This window comes from Panthera onca, chromosome A3, assembly GCF_046562875.1.
Source record: "Panthera onca isolate mPanOnc1 chromosome A3, mPanOnc1 haplotype 2, whole genome shotgun sequence".
Lineage (NCBI taxonomy): Eukaryota > Metazoa > Chordata > Mammalia > Carnivora > Felidae > Panthera > Panthera onca.
The window spans coordinates 60,506,017-60,526,541 of NC_138341.1; the positions used below are offsets into that span (position 1 = coordinate 60,506,017).

Consider the following 20,525-nt stretch of genomic DNA (forward strand, 5'->3'; position numbering starts at 1 on the left):
CCATGAAAATATCCTTTTAAAAGAAAAACAAAAATCCTGTTAAGACCCACTGATGAGTTTTGAGTATATAACTTTTCCATCAGAAACCATTTCTCAAAAAGAAGGATAACTGACTTGCTTTAGTGATAGCACTGAGAAATTCAAACCAGCCCCTACACCTCTGTCCACTAGGGACTGAAAGCAGCAGGCGGACCATTTTGTGAAGGTTATTTTTTGTAGTTGCTATAATTAGAAGATAACTATTAGGTTGTAGACATGGTCATGAAATAGTGATATTTTTCCAAAAAGAGGGTAGGGTAGAAACTGCCAATTGTTTGGCCAAGTATTTTCCCTTTCTTCCTAATTATTAGTCCCCTACTTTTGCTGGAGGTGGCAATATGCCCAGGTGAAAATGAGACAAAACAGAATCATATTTCCCAGCCTTCTTTGCAGCTAGGTGGTAATGTGATACCGTCCTATGCAGAGAGAAGTGAGTGGGTTTTTAGGAAAGGCCTTCAGGAGAGAAAGATTTGGTTGGCTTGGCCTTTTGCTCTTTGCCTTTTCTCTTTTTCTTCTTCTCCCTTCCTGGAACTTGAATGTGATGGTTAGAGCCAGCATATCTATGATCTATAGATCTATGATCTATGATACATAGATCATCGTATCATGAGGAAAAAGCCAGGGATAATCTGAGAAACTCGGGTCCTCACACCTTTAAGCTACAGCATCAACTAAGCAACTGCTAACCTCGAGATGCCGTGTTACTCTTGTTTAAGCCTTGTTGTTTCCTGTTTAAGCCTCAGTCATTTGGGTTTTGTCTTAACTGTAGCAGAACACAGTTCCTAATTCAAGAGATATACGCAACCCACCATTAAATATACTATGAAAAGAAGTAACATTTCTGAATTGCCACAAGCTACAAATGCCTGTGATGTTAAACATGTACACTGAGGTCAATATTTTACTTCTGCTTGAAGAATGCTTGCTTTTTTCCAGGAAGAAAAGTATTCCCCATGTTTATCTTTGAGAGAAGAAATGCAAAACAGGAAATCAACATTATGAAGAAAAAGGGCTCAAATTTCTTTGAGCCCTTCTCAAACAAATATTTCCATTCCTCCTGAATTATTATTTTTTAAGTAATCTCTATGCCAAGTGTGGGGCTTAAACTCACGACCCTGAGATCAAGAGTCGCCTGCTGTGCTGATTGAGCCAGCCAAGGTGCCCCTGATCATCCTGAGTTATTAATAAAGAGAAACATGGTGTATTTTATTATGGAAATGAGCTATCCTGCGGCACTGTAATAATGCTCAGATGGATTGAGTAAGCCACAGTGTCCTTTTGCCAACCTTAAACGTTATGTTCCTAAAAACCATGCCAAGAGAAAGTGTGGATGAGGGACTGAAATACTTCATGAGAAACATGGAGACAGAGGAACCAAAATAGGCCAGGAGGAAGCCAAATGAAGTACATTTCTAAAAATGTTCACCAATATAAAACAGCCCACTAAATAAAGGTAACATCAATGACATTATGAACATATTCGTGGAATTAATAATGAGTGCCATACAATCCATTTTCTTTGTTATTCCTTGCTCATCAAGACATTTTCAGAACTTCTCTTTGTCCTATATTTTTGATGAGATCTTGTCAATTTGCTTTATTCTCGGGGGAGTGGAGAGAAATTGTATTTTGCCTCAGCATTTCTTTCTCTCACAAGGAGACTGTGAACCAATATTTCATGCTGTTCTGCTGTTAGTTCCACCTCTTTCCAACCTCCCTAGTTTCTGATCCCAGACCACCTGGGTGAGTTCAGTAGTTGAGAAGGCTCTCCAGGCCCTACCGTCACTTCTGGAACCACTTGGAAAGTAGACATTTTAAGAAAAGAGGAAAGGAGAGTTTAAAAGCAGCAAATAAGAAACAAGAATCTTTTTGTTTGTATAACTGTAGTTTTTAAAGTATTTCACATTATATCAATGGATTTTCACATCCAACTTGTGGGGCAGGTAGAGTATCCTTTCCATTTTGCAGAGGAAGAAATTAAATAACCCAGGCAATATTATGCAACTAGTTAATGACAAAACCTGGACCAGAGTCCTCTGCTGGGTCAACTGCCCTACCCTACGCTTTAAGGAATGTTACCCTCAAAACAGAAGACACAATCAATTCATGTTCCAAGTTGACTTAGAAACAGAACAATAGTTTTGTTCAAGGAAGGTACAGGTTTTTTTGGTCTATAGAATAGATCCCGCTTAAGGTATGCAGGAACTTGTGTGTTCAAAAGCTTCAGAATCTAGAAAATTACACATTACCCCAAATGTAATGTTAGGTAGGTAAAAGTAAGAAAGTTGTTACAGTCATGATATGAAAACTATCAGGAGGAATTATTGAAAAACTTATTATTTTAAAAGTATCTTAGGTGGCGCCTGGCTGGCTTAGTCCGTAGAGCATGCAACTCATGATCTTGGGGTTGTGAGTTTGAGCCCCATGTTGGGCATAGAGATTACTTAATAACATCTTTTAAAAAGAGGTGGGGGGCACCTGGATGGCTCAGTTGGTGGAGCATGCGACTCTTGATCTTGGGGTCGTGAGTTCAAGCCCCGTGTTGGGCATAGAGATCACTTATAAACTTTATTTATTATTATTTTTTTATTGTGCTATACTTTTTTTTTAATACGAAATTTATCGTCCTGTTGGTTTCCATACAACACCCAGTGCTCATCCCAAAAGGTGCCCTCCTCAGTACCCATCACCCACCCTCCCCTCCCTCCCACCCCCCATCAACCCTCAGTTTGTTCTCAGTATTTAGGAGTCTTTTTTAAAAAAGTATACTTCATGTTCATGGTAAATACTCTCAATAATATAGAAGGGTCTAAGTTTTTAAAACAGCTTTGTGTGTACTCTTCCAGAAATGTTACATATATTTATATAAATATTCTGTAATATATTCTATAATGTATAAATTCTATATTATATCCCATGAATGATGTCAGATTTTGTATATACCTGCCAACATCTGCATCATTCTCAGAGATGTCACCTCTTTGCAGACCACCTGTCCTTTCCCAGACCTCTTAGACTTCAGACCTGCACTGCCTCATCTCTCCTGAGACTCCTCTCTTCCACCTCACTTAGAAATACCAAAATCATTCATTTGCACCCCACACTATGAAGACCACAACTGCTACTGACCTCTACCTTAGTTGCTACATCTCTTTTCTGTTTACATCTTTCCAAATGTTGTCAAGGTCTATCTACATTCATCCCCACTTGCTTCTTTTCTTGCTTTCTTTGTTCTTGTGGTTTTATACTTGTTTTATTCCTTTAATGCCATTTTGGTGGAGTTTCAGGAGACCAGATGGCCAGAGAATTTCTCCTTCCATAATGTTTTTCTCTTCTCTTGGGTATTGTCCTGATTTTCTGCTTTCTTTGCCCTCTTTTGTATCCATAGGTGATACTGTCCTTTCCCATAGTATCTACAGTTGAAAACTCTCAAATCTGTACCTCAATCTGAGACCCCTCTCCAGAGCCTTACCTTTTCATGACTCAAATACATGTCAAATGCAACATGTCCAAAACTAATTCAGATTTTCTTGCTTTTCCATTAGGTGGCATTGCCATCCTCCCAGTTGCTCAAGTTAGAGACCTGGGAATTTTCATCCTTGGTTCCTGCTTTTTTCTCTCTTACCTCCTATATCCGGGCCTTCAGCAAGTCCTATTGGAACTCCCTCCACAATATATCTGAGATCAGGTTGCTTCTTTCCATTTCCACTGCTCTGGCTCTAGTCCAGATCATTGTCACCTCTCACCTACAGCAGTGGAATGCAGCCTTTTATGATTGTGGGCCCTATGAGGAAAAGGAATCTCCATCTCCATGCATCTCCAATGTATTTTCATTTTTATATACTTTACATTTAAATATTACATTTCATTTCATACTTATAGCTTATAAATATTTTTTTATATATTTTTTCAGATTTTATTTTTAATCTCTGTACCCAACATGGGGCTTGAACGTAAAACCTCAAGGTCAAGAGTTGCATGCTCTACAGACTGAGCCAGCCAGGTGCCCCTATTTTATATATTTATATTTTTATATAATGTTTATCATGTGTGCTACTATGCTAACATATAATTATGAAACGTGTACAAATAGATATTTAAAACATTAAGATTAGAATATAACATTATCCTAAAAGTAATTTTTTAATGTAATAATCATGTAAAAACTTTTGCTCTGTGAGAGGAAGGTGATTGAATATGGTTCCTTATTTCTGGAAATGTTGGTTGAATACTTGGTGACAAAACAATTTAAAAGATTGGTTCCAAGTTGAGTGCATCTCAGTGCTGGGCTTAAATTTCTGTCTTGCTAAGAAAGATACCCTATAAGGCTCAATGCTCAGTATCCAATATTCACATATGATAAATTTTGTTATTGTATTACAGTGGATATGACTCCTTATTTCACTAGTCTTCTTGATAATTTTGAATTTTTTGGCTTACTCTAAGAAAGACTGATGAGATCACCATTGTTTTTGCCCCCTATGTGGCTGATTAAGAGATCATATTAGGTACAGGGGAAACACTCTGGTATTTTCTTGTTCCTTTGTGCTTGTGTTAAGAGTATTATCCTTAATTGGAGGTTTCTTTGCAGGATTTTCTTTTAAAGCTGCTTGTCTGTTTTGTGAGGCTTGGTTTTGGAAAACAGCTAATATAATCTATGAAGCTACCTAACAGTGCACACACAAACTAAGACACATAGCCACAAGTTCCACGTGAACAAAATTTTTAAAAATATTTCTATATTTTTGGGGAGAGCACAAGCGGGGGAAGGGCAGAGAGAGAGGGTCAGAGGATCGGAGGCGGGCTCTGCACTGACAGGCTGACAGCGGCAAGCCGATGTGGGGCTTGAACTCAGGAACTGCGAGATCACAACCAGAGCCAAAGTCAGATGCTCAACAGACTGAGCCACCCAGGTGCCCCACGTGAACAAAATTTAAAGGTGCTGTCCCATTGCGGCTCTAGGTGTCCAAGGACCGGACCATGTGAGGAGCCGATGACAATCCACATATTAAGTTTTGGTAAAGCTTTATTTCTTTTTAAGACAAAATTAGTAGAAATTTTCTAGCAGTAGTTTCTCTCTGCACCTGTGGGGTGTCTTGTTCTCCCCCCATTCCAGTGTGTGCATCCCATTTTGGAAGTGACTGGTCTGGGCCCCTGCTTTCTCTCTTGCTCTGGCTGTCAGTGTGGCTGGCATAAAGAGGGATTGTAAGAATGTGGTTGCCAAGCAAATGGGGCAGACAATGAAGAGCCACTTGTTCTAAGTCAAGAAGGGTGCACATATCATCAAAGTTGCTGATAAACCCAGTTTACAATGGGGCAGCCTAGAGGTAGGGTCAACCAGAGTTCCCCAGTCCACCCCTGATCCTGGTGATACTTAGGGATTTGGGCAAAGAATGAAAAGATGCCTTTGTTGCCATTCAAGGTCAGAGTGCTTTAATGTGACCCAGGCAAGGGGGAGGGCAAATAGAAAGTAATATGATGAGGAAATATGTTAATAGGAATAAGACTTCTTTGTGTAGATCAGATGTGGGTCTTCAGAAGAACATGTGTCTTTAGGTGTGGAGAGGTGTTTGAGTCTGTGCTCTGGAAAAAGCCAGCATGGAATAGATCCAGAGCTTATCCCTCCTCAAGAGGTGGGCGTGGGAGAAGAAGCAAAGCCTGAGTTCCCCTTTCCTCTTTGTAGATCTGGAAGAAATGGGATTAAGGGCTCAGGAGAAGACACTGATTTTCAGGAGAAGCCCAAGGATGCAAAATTTGCAAGACAGAAGAAAGAAGGTGATAGGAGTTCCATTATTTTTTGTTGGGAGTACTGGTTTGCCCTGGGTAACAGAGGGTGTAGGGGGGAAGAAGGGACAGAAAATAGGGAGAGGTTAAAGGAGGGACTTTGGGAAATAAGGGAAAGAAAAGCTGAAGAACCAACATTTACAGATCCAAGACAGCATGGCTTAGGGCCTGATTTTCCATTCCCTGCTCTACTTTACTTGGAAAAGAACCTTTTAAACCTTGTCAGGGGCTCTCTGTGCGTGTTTTTCCACCACGGAGGTAATCTATAAACACTTGCCAAAATTCCTCAGTTAAGCCTAATTTAGTTCTTTCTCCCCCCTGCCCCGACCATCTCCCTTAAGAAAAATAATATGGTAGAATTTTCAGGACAGCATGAGACCTAGAGACCAGTCAAAGGATTATTCAGTTGTTCTGCCTTACCTACACAAAATATAGTACATAATGTTTGGATTTTACCACCTGGTTTCCACTCTCTGCAGAAAGATCGGTTTATCATCAAATGTCTGAATAGATGTAGAAACGCGCACACACACACACACACACACCCCTTTCACAGGGTGGGCACATGGCTTCAGAGAGGAGAGGCTTCTGACCCATTGTGAGTGCTCTCCTGGGGTAGGACGATTGGTCTCCAAGATGTTAGTCCTAACTGATCCCCTTGTTCAACAGACAGGTTCCCTTCTGCTCTCCCGGCACATGGTAAAGCAGCATGCTGGTGTGGTTTGTGGACAAAATTTTTTCCACATAACTTTGTAATTCTATGGAATCTGAGAAAGTTCCCCCCAGAACCTGGTGTGACTTACTAGAGAACAATAATTTATAGCTATAGTGTGCTAATCCCCCATGTATCCCTAGAGGGAGGAAAAATGTTGATTGTCTGGAAAGTGAAGAGATTTCAGGCCTATGTAGAGTCAACCTAGGACTCTCCCTCCCTGCCCCAGGGTCATCTTTAAATGGTCATTCTGGCTGTTCCATAGGAGACCACTGAGATGGTAGCTGCCATAATCCAAGTGAGACATGATAATGGCTTTGACTAGAGTTGTAGTTGGGGAGATAATGAGAAATATTTGGATCCTGGATCCGTTAAAGGTAACATTAAAAGGATTCTAGTGTGGAGTGTGAAATAAATTGATGAGTCCAAGGATGGAGTTTCTACCTTGAGCAACAGGAGGATGGAGTTGTCACTTACTGGATTAGAGAAGATTTGGGAAGAATTGGGTTTGGGGAATTAGACCCTATTGATGCCCTATTCCACCTCTCCTTGGCCAACTTCTGAGTTCACTTGCAGCTTGGCACACAGTTCGCCCTCACCCCTCTACTTGCCTGCCTCAGGGACTCCTCCGTTGCCGGGGGACTTATTCAGCCTAGCTAAAGTGCTGGGGAACTCACCCTCCCAGGCATGCCTCTACCAGTGAGGAATGGGAAAGGGGTTATTGGATAAATAAACTAGCTTCTCTCTTCCTGGATGGGACAGTTCTGAGATGCCTTCTACAAGATTTCTCAGAGGGTGTCCAGCTAGGCTGAGCTTCAACTGCCCACAGTAGTAACCTGCTCCTTAAAACACCCTTTATTAACTTTTCTCACTCCTCTTTTTTATTTCCTCTATTTCTTTGCTTATACATCCTGAGATAACCTCCTGTATAAGTTAGCTTTTGCTGCATAACAAACTGCCTCAATTTAATGGCTTAAAACTATTATTTTTGCTCACAATTCTGTGGATCAGCAATTTGGTCTGGACTCAGCTGGGTGACTCTTCTGCTGGCCTTGCTGAGGTCACTTCATGCCTACAATCATCTGGCAGCTTGAATAGTTTAAGATGATTTCTGCTGGTAGATGGTAGATGCTAGTTGTCAGCTGGTTGATTTAAGAGGCTTCAGGTTGAGTGGCTCATCTACTCCCCATGCCTTCTCATCCTCCACTAGGATAGACTGGGACTCGGGGCGCCTGGGTGGCTCAGTTGGTTAAGCTTTGGACTCTTGATTTTGGCTCAAGTCATGATCTCACAGTTCGTGGGATCAAGCCCCACATTGGGCTCTGTAAGCGCCGATCTCTCTCTGCCCCTCCCCCATGTGTGTGTGTGCTCTGTCTCTCAAAATAAATAAACATTGGGAAAAAAATTTTTTTTAAAGGATAGACTGGGATTCTTCACATGGCAGTCTCAGGGCAGCGTCCTAAGGGGTCAAAAGTGGATGCCACAAAGCATCATGAGGCCTGGGGTCAGAAGTCTCATGGTGTCACTTCTACTGAATTCTTTTGGTCAAAGGAAGTCACAATGCAGGGCCAGATTCAAAGGGTGAAGTGATAAATCCCACTTCTTAAATTTTTTTTTTAACGTTTTATTTATTTTTGAGACAGAGAGAGACAGAGCATGAACGGGGGAGGGGCAGAGAGAGAGGGAGACACAGAATCGGAAGCAGGCTCCAGGCTCTGAGCCATCAGCCCAGAGCCTGATGCGGGGCTTGAACTCACGGACGGTGAGATCGTGACCTGAGCTGAAGTCGGACGCCCAACTGACTGAGCCACCCAGGCACCCCAGACAAATCCTACTTCTTAATGGAAGGGACGTCAGAGTCACATTGCAGAGGAGCAGACATACAGGAAGGGATCACGATCGTGATCTTTGCAAACAATCTACCCATCTTCCCCACTCCCCAAGTCAGCTACTGCTCTAAGTCCTTGTCTTCAGAGTCCACCCTTTGGGGAATTAAAACTAAGATGGGGTGGGTAGGAATCAAAGGTTTGGACATGCAAAGTTTGAGATGCTTATTGGAGAAATCCAAAGAGAGATTTTGAATTTGCAGTTGGATATATGAGTCTGGAATTCAGAACAGAGGTCTGGCCTAGAGATACTCAGTTTGGGAGTCACTGAAATACACATAAATATTTAAAGTCATGGGACTGGACAAGAGCATATAGGGAACATGTGTAGAGAGAGAAGAGGTCAGAAGACTGAGTCCTGGGCTACTCCAGTGATGAGAGGTTAAAGAGAGGGTGAGGGGTCAGCAAAGGACGCTGAGAAGGAGCAGCCAGTGGTGCCTTAGAGGCCAAGGAAAGAGTGTTTCCAAGATGAGAGAGAAACAGTGACAGGGAGGAGTTTCCATATACTCTGTATAATGTGTCCTGGGGTCATTGTTTCATATGTGTCAGCATTTTCTATTGTTAAAAAAAAAAAAAACCCACAGGCCCAAAGTGGCATTACTTAGTCTGAGTTCCCACACTGGTGCTTAATACATAATCTTTTTTTTTTTAATGTCTATTTATTTTGAGAGACAGAGAACAGGTGCGTGGGCAAGTGGGGGGGGGGTGCAGAGAGAGAGGGGGAGAGGGGATCCCAAGCAAGCTCCACGCTGTCGGCACAGAGCCCGAGGCAGGGCTCCATCCCATGAAACAAACTGTTAAGATCATCACCTGGGCCGAAATCAAGATGCTTACCCAACTGAGCCACCCAAGCACCCCTGAATACATAATCTAATTGCAATTTCAACCTCCCCCAGAAACACAGTCTTAACCTGTTGGCAGTGGCCAGGAATGTTTCAGCCCCTGCCAGTGAGTCTGCCACCAGGGCCCCTCCATCTCCCAAAGAAGATGAAGTCATCTGCATGATAAGACACCATGCTTTTCCCTCTAAAAAGCAGCCTCTCCTGGAACAGTTCTTTTCTTTACCAAACATCTTTCTTACCCCCACCCTCTTTCTTTTTTTTTTTTTAAATTTTTTTTATAACGTTTTTATTTATTTTTGAGACCGAGAGAGACAGAGCATGAACAGGGGAGGGGTAGAGAGAGAGGGAGACACAGAATCTGAAATGGGCACCAGGCTCTGAGCTGTCAGCACAGAGCCCGACGCGGGGCTCGAACTCACAGACCGCGAGATCATGACCTGAGCCGAAGTCGGACGCCCAGCTGACTGAGCCACCCAGGCGCCCCACCCCCACCCTCTTTCTATAAAAACCTTCAATTCTGTGTAACTCCTTGGAGCATGTCTCTACTCACTAGATGGGATGCTGCCCAATCCATGAATGGTTTAATAAAGCCAATTAGATCTTCAAATTTACTCGGTTGAATTTTGTTACTTAGCAGTATCCATCTTCATTATTTTTATTAACTCACTTATAAGTGAGTTATTTTACAGCTCAAAGACAGAGATGAGCAGAACATTTACATTTGGGGGCAGGTATGTAAAGATGGAGTTGAGAAGGAAGCCAAGGAGGGGCAAAGGTCCGCAGATTCAGCACAGTACCGGGTCCTAAATCCAGGAGCTACCAGGGGCTCCTGGCTGGCTCAGTCGGAAGAGCAAGTCAGTCTCGATCTTGGGGCTGTGAGTTCAAGCCCCATGTTGGTGTAGAGATTACTTAAATAAATCAGTAAAAACCTTTAAGAAACGAAGTGAAGGATCAAACCATTTTAAATTTCACACTTAAGAGAAAACCAACATTATATTTCTTGTTTACAATTAGTTGGTGATCAGGTATTACCACCACCCACCAAATTTATTCTGCCAAATCCTGTTTGCCATTCATCTTATTTTAAATTAATTTTTGTCAAAGATCTGAACTCATGCCTTTCTTGGCCTGTTTGGGGATAGGATCGAACCTGCAATGTTGGTGTTGTCAGCATCACATTCTACCCAAGTGAGCTACCCAGCCAACTATGTACCTCATTTTCTTTTATTTTTAAAATTTTTTCAATGTTTACTTATTTTTGAGAGAGAGACAGAGTGTGAGTGGGGGAGGGGCAGAAAGAGAGGGGGGACACAGAATCTGAAGCACAGAGCTTCAGATCTGAGCTGTCCAGCACAGAGACCCACACAGGGCTCAAACCCACAGACCATGAGATCATAACCTGAGCCGAAGTGGGAGGCTTAACCAACCGAGCCACCCAGGGACCCCTGTACCTCGTTTTCAAGTGGTTTTGTCCTCTTCCTTTGCCTGGAGTAACAATTTACCTTTCCCCTTCCATGTCTTCCCAAACTTATTCTTGTCATGCATTTCAGATATAATAATACTATAATTTGCTGAATAGGACATACCATGCCTAAAAGAAAGAAAGAGCCTACCTTAAATCCTGGGCTCAGAGCATTTTTAGAAAACTTTTTCCATTATTGGGGCGCCTGGGTGGCTCAGTCGGTTAAGCGTCCGACTTCAGCTCAGGTCATGATCTCGTAGTCTGTGAGTTTGAGCCCCGCATCGGGCTCTGTGCTGACCGCTCAGAGCCTGGAGCCTGTTTCAGATTCTGTGTCTTCCTCTCTCTCTGCCCCTCCCCTATTCATGCTCTGTCTCTCTCTGTCTCAAAAATAAATAAACATTTAAAAAAAATTTTTTTTTAAAAAGAAAACTTTTTCCATTGTCTGTAAACAATTATTAAGAAGCTTTAAGTACATTTACTGTTAATAAATGAAACTTCAAAATACTTCTTTGAAAAGACAAGGCAATTTCCCCTCTCCCTCCTTCCAGATGGCAGCGGCCGCATGGCTTCCCCACTTCTTCACAAGTTCTTAGAATCCCCTCCCAAATAAACCCTTGCTCCCAAATCCCTGTCTCAGGCCTTGCTTTTGGGGGAGCCCAAACCCAAACAGTATCCTTCTGAATACCTGAAATGTCTACCAGTGCTGAGCTCAAACTTCACCTGACAACAAACAGTGGTGTCCAGAGGCAGCTGACCCTTCCATGGCCACATGTGCCCGGAATCTGAACAGCCGTCTCTGGGATAGGCCAAATAGACATCTGGGCTTGCAATCCTGCACATGTAAGACACAACTAAGGTGAGTTCTCCTTTCCTTTTTACATTTTTTAAAAAAGATTTTACTTCTGGGTGCCTGGGTGGTTCAGTCGGTTAAGCATCTGACTTCAGCTCAGGTCATGATCTCATGATTCATGAGTTCCAGCCCCGCATCGGGCTCAGCGCTGGCAGTGCAGAGCCTGCTTGGGACTCTCTCCCTCCCCTCTCTCTCTGCCCTTCCCCTGCTTGCGCTTTCTCTCTCCCAAAATAAATAAACTTAAAAAAAAAAAAGATTTTATTTTTAACTGATCTCTACACCCAATGTGGGGCTAGAACTTCCAGCCCTGAGATCAAGAGTAGCATGTTCTACTGGCTGAGCCAGCCAGGTGCCCCTCATTTTGACATTTTAAAGCAGTGAGAGAAGAGACACAATGAAAAGACACACATTTTACAACTTCAAAACCCATTTGTACAATCTTTGCAGTGCATGTAATTGAAAAGCCAAATAGGTAATTAAACAAGAAAACATTCCCTTTCATGAGTGCCTCATATTCTGTCATTTTTTTTTCTAATTTCTTTTTCTTTTCCTGCTCTTTTATTTTCTCAACATGGGGTTTCAAGAGTTTCATTTCCAGAACTAACTTTCTTTGCTTAATTTTTGTCCTCGGGGCTTTTGTTACTTCATTGGGTTTAGTGCTTTCAGGAGGACATTTAATGCTTCAAGTTCAATTAGCAAGCTCTCCTGGAAGAAAACACAAACCACTGTCATTTCTAAATTAATTCTACAACCTTACAAAATTTGATTTCCACAAAAGAATGTGAAAATCATCTTAGATAATTTAGGTAGCAATTTCATCTGACAAATGTGAGATTCAATTCTTTCAAACAAGAAGACGTGAAAGGTAAAATTGCTTTCAGATGAAAAATACATACCCATGATTTAAACTGTTTAACATCAATTACCCACAAAATCTTCTTTCCCTAGATTTACTTCTAAATAAAATCTGAGAATCAGTATTAAATATTCAAGGCTGCTGGTCTTCTACCTGATTTTAAGGCATGGTTAATTTTCCCATTTCCCAGGTGTTTAAATTGAACATTTCACAATGACAGGGATAGAATAAGAGGAGCCAACTACTGTCAGAGCCACATCTGAAGCCCACTCCTTGTTTTTTTTTAAATTTTTTTTATGTTTATTTATTTCTGACACAGAGAGAGACAGAGCATGAGTGGGGGAGGGGCAGAGAGAGAGGGAGACACAGAATCTGAAACAGGCTCCAGGCTCTGAGCTGTCAGCACAGAGCCCCATGCGGGGCTCGAACTCACGGACCGTGAGATCATGACCTGAGCCGAAGTCGGAAGCTCAACCGACTAAGCCACCCAGGCGCCCCTGAAGCCGACTCATTGTAAAGTAATGCCGGATTCGTAAACTGGAACTGAAAAATTATGTAAAATTTTAAATAGAACCTCAGCATGCACTTAAATTGAAGCAGTGGTGGCTCCTTCAAAAGAATGGAAAGAATGGTCCTCAATATATTTTGGGCCACTGTGGATCAAAACAGAAACATCTTTCTGGATTGAAATTGATTTCTGAGCCCAGGGTGTATTCTTTTGAGTATCTCAGTAGTGCTACGTATTTCTTTTTTGAGAACGGGTTAATTTAAAAAAAAACAAAAACAAAAAACTGACCGAAGTGGAGCACCTGGGTGGCTCAGTCGGTTAAGCATCTGACTCTTGGTTTCTGCTCAGGTCATGATCTCCCGGTTTCGTGAGTTTGAGCCCCATGTCGGGCTCCGTGCCGACACTGTGGAGCCTGCTTGGAATTCTCTGTCTCCCGCTTTCTCTACCCCTCCCCCACTCTGTCTCTCAAAATAAATAAACTTAAAATCTTTTAATAAAAAAAGAAAAAATTCAACTCTATAACAACTTCTCTTCAATGAAATGTAACTCATGAATCAGATGGGTGATCATACCAGTGGCATTGGCTTAGCAAAAAAAAGCCTAGCGGTAAAAATAATGAGACTGGTGGTGTTCCCGCCTTGCTCAGACACTGCCTCTGAGATGAGTCTGTGGTGCCCAAAGATTTCTGGGCACTGCAGCAGCGTCACTGGCAGCTGCACCTCCCCCAGGGCAGTGTCTGTAAGCAGTTTGCCAATTACTGTACCCCTAGTACCTACTCTAGTGACTGGTGCACAGCGGGTGCTCGATAAACATCGGTTGAATGAATAAATAAGTGCAAACGTCCACAGTGGTACGAATTCAAAGATCCTGACATTCACTTAGTGCATCTATTTGAAATACTTGTTTTTCAAAATAGTTTCCATAATTTGAAAATACGGTAATAATATGATAGTTTATAGGAAATGCCGCAAGCTACGCAATCTAATCTTATTTTATTTATTTTGGCATAATACCCCCTTCTAGATAGAGTCCATTTTTTAAAAATAAAACCGCACTTTTACAGTGATTATGCTGGATAGATAGGGAAGACAATATCACCCCCATTTTAGAGATTAAACATTGGGATGCTAGGCAGTTAAGTAATTTGTTCAACATTCATGTTATTAGTTAGAATGTATTTGGCCACTAATAATAGAAATCCTGTTATACTGACAAATGCCCATTTCTGACCAAACCACTCATGGTGCTGGGCATGGAGTCGGCTGCTCTTAAGGCACCAGGGCTGCAGGGGAGGGGCAGGACAGATGCCTAACTAAGACTGGGGTGCTACTGGGATAGAGCAAGGTGAGAATGCATCCTGGGTCAGTACTGTGTTCCCTACAGTCACCAACTGATTCTCAAATCTAGTTCTCTTAAAATCAAATGTAGTTTGTTTTAAGGGAACATGCTATAACAAAGTTACATTTGAGAAGTTCATTTTAAATGTTTTTTTTTTAAATTAATTTTTGAGAGAGAGAGAGCCAGTGGGGGAGGGGAGCAGAGAGAGAGGGGGGGACAGAGGATCCAAAGCAGGCTCTGCTCTGACAATAGAGAGCCCCATGCAGGGCTCGAACTCACGAACTGCGAAATCACGACCCGAGCTGAAGTTGAACACTCAACTGACTGAGCAACCCAGGCACCCCAGAAATTCATTTTATAGCAAGTTTTCAGGGATTAGTAAATTTTACCCAGAGAACATGTTAGTAGTTTTATTCTGGTTGAAAGTTCAGTTTGATTTATGTATCTTATGTATTTTGATTCAGTTTAATACAGTTCATAAATATGGAGTTGTAGGGAAAATGCAAATTATACAAGTTTTTGTGTGTCATTTCGATTCTGAATTTAAAGTTATGTTACATTCCTATAGTCCTGGTGACACTGCTCTAAGTCCCTTATCAACATTAGTTGAGTCTGCAGAATGTATTCCGGTAATTTTTGAAGTGGTGTTCTTTTTTTTTGTTTGTTTGTTTGTTTGTTTGTTTTTTATTTATTTTTGGGACAGAGAGAGACAGAGCACGAACGGGGGAGGGGCAGAGAGAGAGGGAGACACAGAATCGGAAACAGAATCCAGGCTCCGAGCCATCAGCCCAGAGCCTGACGCGGGGCTCGAACTCACGGACCGCGAGATCGTGACCTGGCTGAAGTCGGACGCTCAACCGACTGCGCCACCCAGGCGCCCCTGAAGTGGTGTTCTTTAATGTTTCCCCACCGAGAAGAATTAATGTGTCCTGTGAGCTTCTACCCTAAGTCCTCCTAAGAAATTAGAGTTCAATAAATATGAGATTTGTGATTAGCATCCTTAAGATACATACTATGCCAGTGTGGCAAACATTGTAAGTGGCTTGCCCAATAGCCATTGTTTTTATTCACAGTACAATTCTATTCTGGGCCCAGTTAAAATAGTGAACTCTCAGACTGTCTGGTAGTTGTGGGTACCATATAACATGGTTCTGGCCAATTCTCAATTCTATAAACAGTGGACTGGGGACATACCCATTGCCTTTCCCCTCTTCTTCCTGCCTGACTCATGGACATGATGCTTGACAGTGGAGCAGCCATCTTGCCACCATCAAGATGAGAGAAACATCCTAAGAGTGGAGGACCATGGAGCTAGGAGAAACCTGGGCCCTTAGTGACTTCCTTGAGCGGCTGTAGCAGACTGGACTGCCCACATTTTAACTCTTACCATGTCAAAAACAAATCCCTATTTGGTAAAGCCATTTGTAGTTGGGTGTCTGTTTACATGCATCCAGATGCAGTGCCTGACAGACATATTCAGCATTTCCATTTTTTTCATTCTTTAAAAAATTTTTTTTAAATATTTATTTATTTTTGATAGAGAGAGAGAGTGAACATGTGGGGAGGGGAGAGGGAGAGGGAGAATCCTTACCAGGCTCCACGTTGTCGTGAGATCATGACCTGAGCAGAAATCAAGAGTTGGACGCTTAACCAACTGAGCTGCCCAGGCGTCTCCAGAAATGACTTTCTGTAATACAAGTAGTGGCAATTTAGTGGCCTCAAGGGCCACAATCTTTCCCTAATGTTAAACTATCCTTGAAAAGGTGACTAAAGGGCAGTTGAAGAAGCTGGGCATACATGTACTTCATTTAATTCCAGAAGAGTTGTTTCCTGTGGTGAATATCTCTAATTTCATCATGTATCTACATCTCAAAGGAGGCCGTGTGAGCCCCTGGGATTGGCGCTACAAAAACTGACAGGGTATGCAGGTGGGTGCAGATGCACAGGCAGATTGAATGTGCTAATATTTTTTTTTATCAGAATTCTTATTGTTTTCACTAGTGCTCTGGTTACAACACTGTATAGAATTTTAAAAATTTACACCAGGCCTGGAGTACCTGGGTGGCTCAGTCAGTTCAGCATTTGACTTCTGCTCAGGTCATTTCATGGTTTGTGGGTTCGAGCAACATGTCGGGCTCTGTGCTGACAGCTCAGAGCCTGGAGCCTGCTTAGGATTCTGTGTCTCCCTCTCTCTCTCTGCCCTTCTCCCACTTGTGGTCTCTCTCTCTCTCTCTCTCTCGCAAAAATAAATAAACATTAAAAATTTGTTTTAAATTTACACCAGGCCTGTTTTCCCCTAAGTCCAGGTGATTTTAGAGCATGATCTTATAAAATTCAATTTTTAAAAAAGGAATATATATATATGTGTGTATATATATATATATATATACACACATATATATACACACACACACACACACATCCACTAAAGCAGAAATGTCTGATTCTTAGAAACAGATATTAACCCTTGCCAAAACTGCCATTAATAGTCTGGGTAGATTTAAAAAAAAATTGTATCATTAGGACTTCTAAAAAATGCACTAATGGAAATAATACTGTGATGTGAGTGGCCTGGCCACAGAGAAAAGTCTTGTGCATAGTAGTGTTTTCTATATAAAGGAAGTCATTTCACATCTTTGCAAGTAACCATATGTTCTATTTGCAATGAATTCTGGAAACAAATTACCCCACAGAGCAAGTCTTTTCTAGTTCCTATCTCCCTAAATAATCTCTAAACAAAGCAAGCAAGCATGGGCTGAGCAGAATCTTTCATGCATCTTTAATATGTCATGATAAACAACAGTACTACTCATTTAAAGACAACACCATTACCAGCCTTTGTAAGTCCAAGCTCCACTCTCACTAGAAGAAACAACCTAGGGGCACCTGGGTGGCTCAGTTGGTTGAGCATCGGACTCTTGATTTCAGCTCAGGTCATAATGATCCCGGGGTTGCGGGCTGAGCCTGTGTCAGGCCCCACATTGGGCCTGGAACCTGCTTGGGATTCTCTCTCTCTCCCCCTGCCCTTCCCTCCCACTTGTGTACTCTCTCTCTAAAATAAAATTTACAAAAATTTAAAAAGGGGTGCCTGGTTGGTTCAGTCGGTTAAGCATCTGACTCTTGATTTCTGCTCAGGTCATAATCTCATGGTTCATGAGTTCGAGTCCTATGTCAGGCTTCGTGCTGCCAGTGCAGAGCCTGCTTGGGATCCTCTCTCCCAATCTCTCTGCCCCTCCCCCACTCTCTCTCAGAATAAACTTTAAAAATAATTAAAAATTAAAAATTAAAAAAAAAAAGAAACAATGTAAACTCACCATCCATCTGTAAAACTGAACAGCATACTAAAAACTTACAGCCTGGAAGAAGAAAAGAGTGTGGATGGAGAAAGGTAGATACATAAAACCTCTCTGTTTCTTTTAACTAGATAAAGTTCAGAAAATTTGGGATCACTTATAAATTCTTTGTAGAAACTTGATGTCATTTTCTTCAGCCAAGTCCTAACCAAAAATGTCCCTTATGATCTGGCTCCTGCCCTGCCCATCTCTCCGATCTAATATCCCACGGTTCCACTGTTACACATTCCACTCCAAAGCCACACTGGCCTTTCTGTGTTCGTCTTGCTCCTCTTATACACCAAGTCCTATCCCACTACAGGGCCTTTGTACATGACTATCCCTCTGCTTAAAACACTTTTTCCTCAGATAATCACCAGGCTTGCTCTCTCGCCTCATTCAGACCTTTGTTCAAATTATCACCTCCTCTGAGAAGCCTTCCTAACTCCCATATCTAAAATGGTGCCACCTCACAATCCCAGTCATTCTCTGTCCCCTTACTGTGCTTTTCCCACATAGCATTTATCATTACTAGGCATTAGGTCATATATTTATTTGCTTATTTATTATCTTTCCTCCACTAGAACAGAAGCTCCACAAGTGTAGAGACATCATCTATTTTGTTCACTGCTATATCCTAGGGCCGAGAGGAGTGGCTAGCAAATATCATTCAAAAACATTTACTGACCTGGGTGGCTCAGTTGGTTGAGCGACCGACTTCAGCTGGGGGTCACGATCTCATAGCTCATGAGTTTGAGCCCCGCGTCAGGCTCTGTGCTGACAGCTGGGAGCTCGGAGCCTGCTTCAGATTCTGTGTCTCCCTTTCTCTCTGCCCCTCCCCCACTCACATTCTGTCTCTCTCTCAAGAATAAATAAACATTAAGAAAATTTTTAAATAAAAAAAAAATTACTGAACATCTTCTAGATGCTGAGTATATGCTAGTGAACAAAACAGGAAAATCTCTGCCCAATGGAGCTTATATTCATAATAAGTGTGTGGTAAATATTTGTTGAACAAATCCTCAGGACTGTAATCCAAATCCACTAAAATAAACATTTTTCCCCAAAAGCTCATTAAAAAAAATTTTTTTTTAATGTTTATTTTTGAGAGCAACAGAGAGCATGAGCAGGGGAGGTGGAGAGGTAGAGAGAGAGAGGGAGACACAGAATCTGAAGCAGGCTCCAGGTTCTGAGCTGTCAGCACAGAGCCCGTCATGGGGCTCGAACTCACAAACTATGAGATCATGACCTGAGCCGAAATCGGATGCTTAACCAACTGAGCCACCCAGGTGCCCCCACCCCCACCCCGTAAGCTCATTATAATGCATGTTAATGAAACCCTAGTTGTATTAGTGCCCCATGGCAGTATACCACAAACTGGCTTAAAACAACAAAATTTTATTTTTTCACAGTTCTGGAGGACAGAAGTATGAAATCAGTATCACTGGGCCCAAATCAATGTGTCAGCAGGGCCTTCTCCCTCTGCAGGCTCTAGCAGAACCCATTCCTTGCCTCTTCCAACTTCTGGGGGCTGCTGGCCTTCCTTGCTTGTGGTGACATCACTCCAGTCTCTGCTTCTGTCTTCATATCACCTTCTCCTCTATGTTTACATCAAATCTGTCTGCCTTTATGGTATAAGGAGGCATGCGATGGCATTTGGGGACCACTGGATAATCCAATAATCTCCCCATTTGAAAAAAATCACATCTGCAAAGACCCTTTTCCTAAATATGATAATATTTGCAGGTTCCAGGGAAAAGACCTGGTATCTTTGGGGGCCATCATTCAGCCTACTGCACTCCTGTTCTTGCAGCTGGAGGGAAATCCTTATCAGGAGAATACCAGGAGGTATCTTTTCCTTACTGCGTTTGTCTTTTCCCCTCCTTGGAAAACAGTGCTTATGTCTTGAAAACTCAGAAAGGCAATGACTCTCTATTTGCCTATGTAACAATAGAACTATATTTTCCAGAGAACCAGTGTAATAGTATTTGTGACTCATTCATGAAAGTGTTTGATTGTCTTCCATCAAGAAACTCCCACAAAATTAAGTTAATGAACAGTGGGGGTGGCAAAGCAATATTTGAGAACAAATTGTTTTATATCTTGTACCATGAGATCCCATCATGATTTGCAGACAGAATATGAAATCCTCACCATTCATCACTTAGAGTCATTATCTCCACATCACAAAAGCAGCCTGTGACCTCAGGGTCCTCATCAAATGCCAGTGGACAAAGTAGTGTCCAGCTTCCCAGGAAGACCTGGAGCTCTGCAGCCTTTGGTGTGTTTGGGAGCCCCTACAATAAAGGACGAACAGACATCATTAAGCAAATAAGCCCATTTTAATGCAATAATGTCTCTGAAATTTGATTTGGAAGCCCAGAATTTATACTTGCCCTGCTCTTTGGCTTCTGAAAAGGAAGAAAGTATGCCATAAACTTTTTTTTTTCCCTACAACTTTATTTAAAGTATTTTCACTGCTTCTTTAGTGGGAAAAAATATTCTTAGTGGGATTTATTTCCATATGGTCAAATTTAATCAGTATGTAAAGTCACACTTATTTTTCATAGTAGTATTTTGCTCGTGTAAAAAAATCTCATTATTAACTAATATATTCTATTGAGAAAGTCAGGTCTAACAACAACAACAAGAGATTTGAATGATTCTCATGAATCTTATTTCACTTATAATGAATTCAGGGGAACATCTTAATTTTATTTAATTTTATATAATTTTGCATTAGTATTTTATTTATTTGTTTTTAAAAGTTTTTAAATGTTCATTTGTTTTGAGAGAGAGAGAGCATGAGCAGAGGAGGAGCAGAGAGAGAGAGGGAGAGAGAGAGAATCTCTAGCAGGCTCTACTCTGTCAGTGCAGAGCCTGATGCAGGGCTCAAACTCACAGAACTGGGAGATC

At 41.8% G+C, this 20,525-nt stretch overlaps 1 protein-coding gene across 10 annotated transcripts in view; it reads left to right on the plus strand.

The window, feature by feature from the left end:
- FAM161A (FAM161 centrosomal protein A) overlaps positions 1-19,562 on the plus strand; it is a 62,563-nt gene extending 43,001 nt beyond the window's left edge. For 2 of the 10 annotated variants that reach the window (XM_081795277.1, XM_081795276.1), the window contains one exon: positions 5,723-6,278. In XM_081795277.1, coding sequence (XP_081651403.1) covers positions 5,723-6,092 — 370 coding nt within the window. In that variant the 3' untranslated portion in view covers positions 6,093-6,278. Of the gene's footprint in view, positions 1-3,952; positions 4,043-5,001; positions 5,058-5,722; positions 6,279-6,800; positions 6,876-13,287; positions 13,326-19,355 lie in introns of those variants that run through there. The other 8 variants (XM_078444526.2, XM_078444524.2, XM_078444523.2 and 5 more) reach the window with 8 other exon arrangements.
- Positions 19,563-20,525: the final 963 nt, after the last annotated feature.